We start from the raw sequence: 10000 nt of genomic DNA on the forward strand, positions 1-10000 counted from the left end.
GCAGACACATGACAAACGGGAACGCTAATACAAACTAATCGGGCTGCATTTTTTTGTTGTTGTTGTGGGGATGGGGGTAAATAGTCACAAATGATTTGGAAATATTCCTGTCCCTATTAATCATTTCGTCATCTGAACATGAGAAAATACAAGGAATTTTTTCAGTTATACTTTGATACGATAAGCAGCTAACAGACAGAGTTGGGCAAGTTCAGTGTGTGTGTGTGTGTGTCTGTGTGTGTGTGTGTGTGTGTGGAGGGATGGTGTAAAAAGGTGGAAAAATCAGTGTCTCATTTAACTGTTTTTTCCTCTCAAAAATTGGTTATTTTAGATAAAAACTTGATTATTTCACAATGGAGTAATGAGTGCAAGTTGTTTTTCTGTATTGTTTTGTTTCACTTATGTTTTACTTTTGTTGGTTTTCTGCATCATACAGACAAAGTCAAACAACCAAAACTTGAACAAACCTGGAAAGAACTGCAATTTTTGTGAATTATATGAATAAAAAAGAGTTATATTTCTTGATTCCTTTCATTTTTACATGATGTGAAATCTATAAATACCAAAGTTCTCGAAAGTGCACTGTGATGTAAAGTAGTCGATGTCTTAAATTGATAGAAAAGTCAAAGGAGTTCTGTATGTGCCAAGGCCAGCTTAGTTAATTTTCTTTTTCCAGTGCAAGGAACAGATTTAAATTTGATGTGAATGTTTCAATCTGCTGTCAAAAAAAGCCATTCCTGCTTTACCTTTCCACTGAATTTTACATTTTCTCAAACTGAATTGTATGGATAGTGAGAAAGGGTATGAAGGAACTTGGTGTGAGAGAGGAGGATACAAAGAATGGGGTTAGATGGAGGAGGTTGATTCGCTGTGGCGATCCCTGAAGGGAAAAGCCGAAAGGAGAGGAGGAAGACATTTCATTTATTTGATTAAATCAGAAACCTTTTTTTGAAAGAGACTTCCTCGAAAATAGTGCAACAGTAGTGCAAGAGTATAAAGATGTGACCAAATGTGAATAAAATTAAGAAAAAGGGGGATTTATTTCTTGAACCCCTTGCATTTTTACAGGATGTGAAATCTGAAAATACCAAAGTTTAATAGCGATATCAAAGTACACTTCAGCTAAATTGTTGATCTCTTAAATTGATAGAAAAGTCAAGGGAGTTCTGTATGAGCAAAGGCCAGCTCAGTTAATATTCACTTCCCAGTGCGAGGTCACGGAGTAGATGTGAATTTGATGTGAATGTTACAATCTGCTGTCATGTCACTCCCTCACAAACACACACACTTTTAACATTTGCCAGGCTCTGTGGTTATGTAAGACAAACCAAAACACCCGCTGCAGAGGATACATGTTAGCATGCTTGAAGGCATCTGAATACAAGCAGCGGCATCACACTGGAGTCAGCCGGCAGCTCGGAGAACACTCAGCGCTGCGGGTCGTCCGCGCACAACAACAGGGCCGGCATGTTCTCGCACCCTGTTTGTGTGTGCGTGTGTGTGCATGTGTGTGGCTGGACGCGCTCCCTGTTTCCATGCTGGTGGTCGTTTAAACCCACCGGATAAAAGCGAGGATGTGAAGAGAGCCGTGAATCCTGGAGGGATTTTCTCCTTTTATTTATTCTTTTATTTACTTTGGCAAACTCAAGCATGAAGAGTTCTTTAACCAGGAAGTAAAAAGAAATTAAATGAATGTCAATGCCGAGAATTAACATGCAAGATTATTGAGGGTGTTTAATTTTTCAGTAATTTTAATATTTCTTTTTTCACTTTTTGATTTGTCCCTCACATGAATCCGTCACATTTTTAACAAACCATGTAATTGGTTGAAATAAAAAAAAAAAATATTAAAAATGGAAAATAATTTGAAAGAAAAATAAAAAAAAGATTCCTAGAAATATATGAATATAGATGAATGGATGGATGGATGGATGAATTTTTGAAATTTCACTATTTCTCTCCCTCTCTTTGCTTTTCATCGTGTGTTTGTGTGTGCGCGTTCCAGTGTGTGTCACCCGGTTCCAGTGTTGCGACATCGATACGACGGCGGGTCTGGGTCAGATCTGGTGGAGGACGAGGAAGACGTGCTACCAGATCGTGGAGCACAGCTGGTTCGAGTCCTTCATCATCTTCATGATCCTCCTCAGCTCCGGAGCGCTGGTCAGACGCCCTACTTCGACTTTTTTGTTTACTTCCATGACCCCGTTCCCCCCGATACTTCCTTTGTTTTTATTTATTTTATTCCTTCACTTTTCCCCCCTCCCCAACCATCCGTCCTCAGGCATTCGAGGACATCTACATCGAGCAGAGGAGAGTGGTCAAGGTGGTGCTGGAGTACGCTGACAAGATCTTCACCTACATCTTTATCCTGGAGATGATGCTCAAGTGGCTGGCCTACGGCTTCAAGAAGTACTTCACCAACTACTGGTGCTGGCTGGACTTCCTCATCGTGGATGTAAGTCAACGGCCTGCCGATCGGTTGTGTGTTCGCGGAGTTCGAAAACAACGTTGATGGATTAAAAGCGATCTGTGTGCACCCGTATGCATGTGTGTGTGTGTGTGTAGCAACCAACAAAGCTTAGCGTGCTCACTGCAATCATGTCACAAATGGGGGGAGGATACATAGAGAGCCAGTTTAGCCGTTAGCTAAATTATCGGCGGTGGGCTTTTTAACCTCCACACATGCACGCACACACATGCACGCACACACACACACATTATTGTTGCCATGAGGCCTCCATGATTGAAAGAAACTCAGGATAAAAACATCTGGGTGAAAGGGATGCTAACAGGCGCAGAAGTTGCTAGCCAGGCCTTCAGTTGTTGTGCATGATAATGCAGGGCAATACACACACACACACACACACACACACAGCGTTCATGATGCGAGCTGTGCGTATTGCAAACGTTGACCGTGTGTCCAGCGTCGTCCCCGGGTGATCTCCGCCCGGCCCGCTGCATGGATGACCCCACGTGTTTTGACGTTTTTGATCTGACGGCCTGAGGACAGAGAGAGAGAAAAAGATGGAAGGATAGAGAGAGAGAGAGAGAGAGAGAGAAAGAAGGAAGGATAGAGAGAGAGAGAGAGAGAGATGTGTCAACTTCTGGATGTAGAGCAGAAAGTCTGAGATTTATTCACTAGGACGGAAACATGGCGGAGGAGAAACTATTTTCTGCTTTACGATGAATCATCGTCGGGTCTCCGGAGAGATTTCAGCCTTTAAAGAAAAATAAAATAAAATGAAATACATTAAATAGAATTAGCTGTTCCGATGTTAGATGTTCCCAAATGTCGGAAGCCATGCAACAAAGTCTCTAAACACCAGCAAGATACAGTGGCGTGGAGAGTTGCTTCCAGCTAGCCATTATGCTAACATAAGAATATTGGGCGCGATAGCTTCTAACAACCAGGAAAGAATGGAATAGAATAGAAAAAAAATAATCAATCACAATTATTAGTGTATGTTTTTTTTCTTTTTATTCAAGGTTTCCAACATCCTTTCCATTTATATCTCTCTTTTTTGCCAACCCATATAAATCACTCTCTCCCTCCCTACAGTCCAACCAAGCATACAAGTCATCATCCACCCTTTGTTTGGCCTTTGCTACCTATCTTTACCTTACACTGTATCTCCTTGTAACCCTGTCTGTTCTCTTCAGTCCCCTCTGTGTCCCACTTCATCTTTGCAAGCCTTTTTCTCTGAATATACTCCTGCACTTCCTCATTCCACCACTAGGTCCCCTTAATTACTTTTCCTCCGTACGACACTCCACATACTCTCCTACCTGCCTCTCTGGCATTAGCTGTAGTTGTCCAGTCATCTGGAAGTTCTCTGACCACCCAGAGCCTTTCTCAACTCCTCCATGAAAATCATACAACACTCCTCCCTTTTCAGTTTCCACAACTTCGTCTTCCGCTCTGCCTTTGTCCTCTTCATCATACTTGTCACCAGACTCGTCCTACAAAGAACCAACCAATATTCTCTGGCTACACTCTCACCTACTGGTACTTCTGATGTCCTTCAGATTAAATCAGATGTAGTCTACCTGTGTGCTCTTACCGCCACGCTTATAAGTTACCATATGTTACTGCCATTTCAGGAATAAAGTATTCACAAGAGCCATTTCCATCCTATTTGCAAAGTCTACCACCATCTCTCCCTCTGTGTCTCTATCCTGGATACCAAACCTGCCCATCACCTCTTCATCCCCTTTATTGCCTTATTGCCTGCAACAACATCTTTACTGAAGTCTTCATGAATTAGCACTCTCTCATCTCTGGGGATATTCCGCATCACTTCATCTAACTCACTCCAGAATTTCTCCCTCTCCTCTACTTCACAACCCACCTGTGGGGCATAACCAGCATTGAGCATCATACCTTCAATTTCCAGCTTGGGACTCATCAATCTGACAGTCTTTTTCCTTCCAGAACATTCTTAACAAACTCCTCCTTCAAGATAACTCCTACTCCCTTTCTCTTGCTGTCAATAATAGTACAGCTTCAAACTTGCACCTAAGTTTCTAGCCTGGCTACCTGTCCCGCTGGTCTCCAGGACACACCTTCCTTCTCTGCCTCATGTCAGAGAAGGGCTTAGAGAGACACTGGCTTGTGCTCCCCTGAGGCTTATAACGTATTTTTATTGTGTCATAATCATTGCTTTTTTAATCGCTTAATTTTTTTTAATCTATTATGTTGCAAAATGATTTGAATTTTAAATTTTTGGTCCTGGCGATCCATTTCAAAGGTGGCCCTGTATCATCGAAGCTCAAATTCAGATGCAAATATGTTCTCTGCAATAGAAGGGGCTCGATAACAATCACATTTTAACTCTCTGAATGTCCTCCTCTCTCTCCTCCAGGTCTCCCTGGTCAGTCTGGTTGCAAACACCTTGGGTTATTCCGATTTCGCGGCCATCAAATCCCTACGGACGCTGCGCGCCCTGCGGCCCCTCCGAGCCCTCTCCCGGTTTGAAGGCATGAGGGTAAGAACCGGCGTCAGAGCAGCCCTTTTTTCGAAGGCAGGAAACAATTGTAATGGACAAAAGTCAACGGACAGTGTAATGGACTCTCAGGCATTTTTTAAAATGTATTTTATACTTTATGCTTTGTATACATGTCCTGGAAAAAAACATCAAATATTTATTCTTTGTATTTTAATCTTGCTGCTCACCTGATGTTTCCACTTCCACCTCACATTGATCAGCATTCTGTGTGTTATATTTAAATCAGTTTATCAGAATAAGAATCAGAATCAGAAAGTTTACATATAGAAAAAAAAATACAGTCAATATATATATATATATAATTTTATTTATATTTAATATATTTTATATTAGCCTCAAGAGTATCATGTAATGTTGTCACATGTAATTACATGCATGTAATATTATATGTTACCATTTATGTATAATATGCAATAATGATATATTTTTATCTATTTAAATGTATATATACGTGTGTTTATATATACAGCATATACTTATTTTTTATTAAGATTGTCGTTACCTGCCATTCTGCAGGGTGTTGACACTATAGGTATAAAAATGTTTTATTTTATTTTATTTATAGAAACATATGCTGAGTGTGTGTGCATGTCTGTGTGTGTGCCAGGTGGTGGTCAACGCCCTGATCGGTGCGATTCCCTCCATTATGAACGTGCTGCTGGTCTGCCTCATCTTCTGGCTCATCTTCAGCATCATGGGCGTCAACCTGTTTGCCGGCAAGTTCGGCCGCTGCGTTAACCGCACCGGCCACATTTACGAGGCCGCCTTCATCAACAACAAGTCGGAGTGCGAGGCGTTCAACGACACCTCGCTCTACTACTGGACCAAGGTGAAGGTCAACTTCGACAACGTGGGCGCCGGATACCTGGCCCTCCTGCAAGTGGTGAGAGATGGGCATATGGGATTTGTTGCCACCCGTGAGAAGCTTTTAGGTATTTTTAGAAAAGTAGAGCGAAGTATTCCTCGTAAAAAACACATTAAAACCTGTACGTTCCGTCCATTTGCAGTCATCATTTCCCTCCCACACCTGCTCTTTATCAGATGACTTCTCCACTCCCGCCTCATTTGTGACATAGGCTGGAACTTACTGCTGTCTGTCCCCTTTCCTCCCAATTTTTTGGGATCTTAAACAAAACAGGACATTAGAATCATCATTGGACTGAGCATATTGATATTTTTCATCAGTATGATTTCATGTTAAGGTTACTTTTACTGTGACTGTGCATCTTGTGCATATTGTTGATTGCCACCTTATTGATTATTAACTACTATAAGAATCAAACAATGAGCTATTTATATTTTTATTTTTTTTCTTAGTTTTCCCACAAGCCATAATCAGAGAAAAAAAAAATTACCTCATTTGGCTTAAAAGCTCAGAGCCAGCAGATGAGTCACCGCTGTCAGATTTTTTGAGGAAAGGAAAGGAGGAAAAGAACATTTTAAAAAAAGGGAGAAAAAAAAGGGAAAATGTTCATGTAACAGATTGGGTGAAAAATGTGCGTTATTGACTGCAGTCATTTGGATTTTATTTTGTATTTTTCTCATTCATAAAATTAATGACATTAAATAAATTAAATATTAACTTTATATATATATATATATATTTATATATAAGTTTAATTTATTTAATTTATATAAAAAATAAATAAAAATGTCTTTTATATGCAAAAATATATTGATATATTGTAAAATTAAATGATATTACATAGAAAATATATCATTTTATATATAAAAAAAATATATAAAAATATACAATTAAATTATATTTAATTTTTAATATTAACATATATTTTTATATACATATGCTAATATATTTTTTATATGTAATCTATAATTAAATATATAGATAGATACATTAAATGTCTAAACATCACATGTATATTCAATTACATATATTATAACAAAATACATATATTTAATGTTTATATATTTAATTTATAGTGATATATTTATTGGATCTTATTAAATTCTATTTATAATATGTATACAATTTATATATGTATATATAATCAGAAGCGTATATATATAGTTTTAATATCAACATCAAGATTATAATGTAACATTGTTAAATGTAATTACATGTATGTAATATTATACAATATATTATTTATGTGTGTGTATATAAATATTAGAAAATATATAAATATATATATATATATATATATATATATATATATGCACTTATTTATTTATTAAGATTGTCGTTAACTCCCATTATGCAGGCTGTTGACATTATATGTATAAAAATTACATTTTATATGATTTTCAAAACATGCGCTTAGTGTCTATGTGTGTTTCTGTGTGTCTGTGTGTCTGTCTGTTTGTGTGTGTGTGTGTGTGTGTGTGTGTGTGTGTGTGTGTGTGTGTGTGTGTGTGTGTGTGTGTGTGCGCCTGTGCCAGGAGGTGTTCAACACCCGTCCTATATACTGTATATAAATATTTTTATGTATGGATTAGAATGCCATACTATAGCAAGAGTCTCCTGAAATTCAGCAAAAAAATTGAAAATGAAATCCTAAGTTATTAACCCTTAATTTTCCCTGCATGTTTATTGAGCCCTTTGTGGAGGGAAAGTCAAAATCACACAATGGTATAAATCATGAGTCTAAGTATAAATATAAATCATATCTAATTGTCATATGATAATCATAAATCAGTACAAATGCCATTGATTTTTCTATGTATAGTTAAATGTAATTTAAATTGATGGGTGGCTGCATAGATTGATGGATGGATGGATTGAAAATCCAATATTTATATTCACACGTAATTAAATGTAATTTAAATATAATTTCTAAATATAGACATTTTATTAGAAAACATATAAATGTAATTCCCCCTCTTCTTCTCCTCCCTTACCTCCTTCTTCACCCTCTCTTTCTTTTCATCACACACACATAGGGCATCTCTTTGTCACCCGTTACTGTTTCCTTCAACACGCCTCACTTTCTCTCTCCTGCCCCCCTTCCTCCCCCTCCGGCTGGCCGCTGCCCGCCGCAGGAGTCCTGAGAGCCGCCAATCAATCTGCCGTCTGAGAGGCTTGTATTTTTAGAGCAACTCCAGCCATGTAGGAGGGGAAATGGAGGTAGGGATGGAGGAGGGAAAAAAAGCAGAAGTGAAAAAAAAGGAAAAGAAAAAGAAAAAAAAAACACGAAAAGCACATTCCTGCGGCGAACGGAAGAAGGTGACAGTGGCGAAGGGGAGGAGGAGGTTCGGAAACTCGATGAAATGGTTTGTGGGAGGGATGAAGGGGGAGCCAGTTGAGGCGAAGGGGAAAATGAAGGGAACGGGGCGGGAGGAGGGAGAAAAAGAAAAAAAAATAGATGTCGTGAAAAAAGGATCTCTCTGAGTCGTAGGTGATAATGTCAATTGGAAAGAGGAAAAAGTATTTTTTATTATTAGCATTATTTTTATTATCACTATTATTGTTAACCCCACATCTTTCCCAATAAAAGCTGGTATACGTGAATAACATAATTAAGTAATTCATAATTTTTGTTCTTATTCTTTCTTGATCGTGTTCTCCTTCTTTTCCTTCTTCTTCTTCTTTTTCTTCTTCTTCTTCTTCTTCTTCTTTTTCTTCTTCTTCTTCTTCTTCTTCTTCTTATTATTATTATTATTATTATTATAAACCCCACCTCTTTCCCAATAAAAGCTGGGATATGTGAATAACACAATTAAGTAATTCATATTTTTTGTTCTTTTTATTCTTTCCTTTTCTTCTTCTTCTTGTGCATATGATTATCATTATTATTATTATTATCATTATTATTATCAATCTCATCTCTTTCTCAAGAAAAGCTGGGATACGTGAATAACAATTAAGTAATTCATAATTTTTGTTCTTATTCTTATTCTTTCCTTTTCTTCTACTTCTTCTTGTTCTAATGATTATTATTATTATTATTATGATTATTATTATCAATCTCACCTCTTTCCCAAGAAAAGCTGGGATACGTGAATAACAGAATTAAATAATTCGTAATTGTTGTTGTTGTTGTTGTTCTTCTTCTTCTGCTTCTTCTTCTTATTATTATTATTATTATTACTATTATTATTATTATTATTATTATTATTCCTGGGTCAACCCGACCTCTTTCCTAATAACAGCTGATATCGGCTCAAGCCCCATCTCTTGGATAAGCAGTATACATAATGGATGAATTATCATTGTTGTAAAATTGAATGGTGAAAAGAGTTAAAGACGTGAAATAAAAGACAGTTTGGATTCTCGCCTTTTCAAATGATAGTAAGAAAGGATATCCTCACACTGCAGTTTCAAAATTTGAATATGTGGATTTTTTCACTCATATTACGGTTATCAAAACTGTGTGTCCCCTGCTGAACCTCAATGTCTCTTTAAATTCCCAACAAACAGTGATGCCGGCATGCAAACACAGCAGAACTTCCTGTTTTACTTTGAAAATGCAATCGATACGAAGTGTTTTTGTGGCTGACTTCCTCATGCCTTTCAGCAGCTAAAATAAAACTAAAAATCAACCATGCTAGTAAGAAATGGAGGACTCTCATAAAGTATCTTTGGTTAAAATGGGAATTTAGAAATTTATATAAGCTAAAGAATTTAACACAGGAGTCTCAGACTTGCGGCCCGTGGATGAAAAAATTATTGAGATCGTTAAATGATCTTTTCTTTTCTTTTCTTTTTTCTATAAAAAAACACAAAAATGCTACCAAAAATAACAGGCAAAATTTAAAAGATTGATTTGATAACCAGAATATCCTTGTAAACATTATAACTCCTCATATATATGCTACCAATCAATTTTCAAATAAATTCTAGTTGCAAATTTTCCCAGTGATGAGAATTTGTCTTTTAACTCAACAATATTTTTAGGGTGTCATTTCAGCAATCTTTTTTAATATTCATTTTTAATATTAATGATTTTACCAGTCCGGCCACCTTGACATCACTTTGACGGACCAAAATGAGTTTGACACCCCTGATTTAAAAGAACCAGGCATTTTCTGTAGCT

The 10000-nt window shown here is 37.2% G+C and overlaps 1 protein-coding gene across 1 annotated transcript in view; it reads left to right on the plus strand.

Annotated features, from left to right (window-relative positions):
• LOC147231712 (sodium channel protein type 5 subunit alpha-like) overlaps nucleotides 1-10000 on the plus strand; it is a 99659-nt gene that overhangs the window by 80158 nt on the left and 9501 nt on the right. Inside the window, exons 25-28 of the mRNA XM_086150718.1 lie at nucleotides 2006-2160; nucleotides 2282-2455; nucleotides 4863-4985; nucleotides 5614-5889. Coding sequence (XP_086006844.1) covers nucleotides 2006-2160; nucleotides 2282-2455; nucleotides 4863-4985; nucleotides 5614-5889 — 728 coding nt within the window. The remainder of the gene's footprint in view (nucleotides 1-2005; nucleotides 2161-2281; nucleotides 2456-4862; nucleotides 4986-5613; nucleotides 5890-10000) is intronic.

Source organism: Fistularia commersonii, chromosome 8, assembly GCF_037954325.1.
Source record: "Fistularia commersonii isolate RoL2024-O1a breed Wild chromosome 8, RoL_Fcom_v1.0, whole genome shotgun sequence".
NCBI lineage: Eukaryota > Metazoa > Chordata > Actinopteri > Syngnathiformes > Fistulariidae > Fistularia > Fistularia commersonii.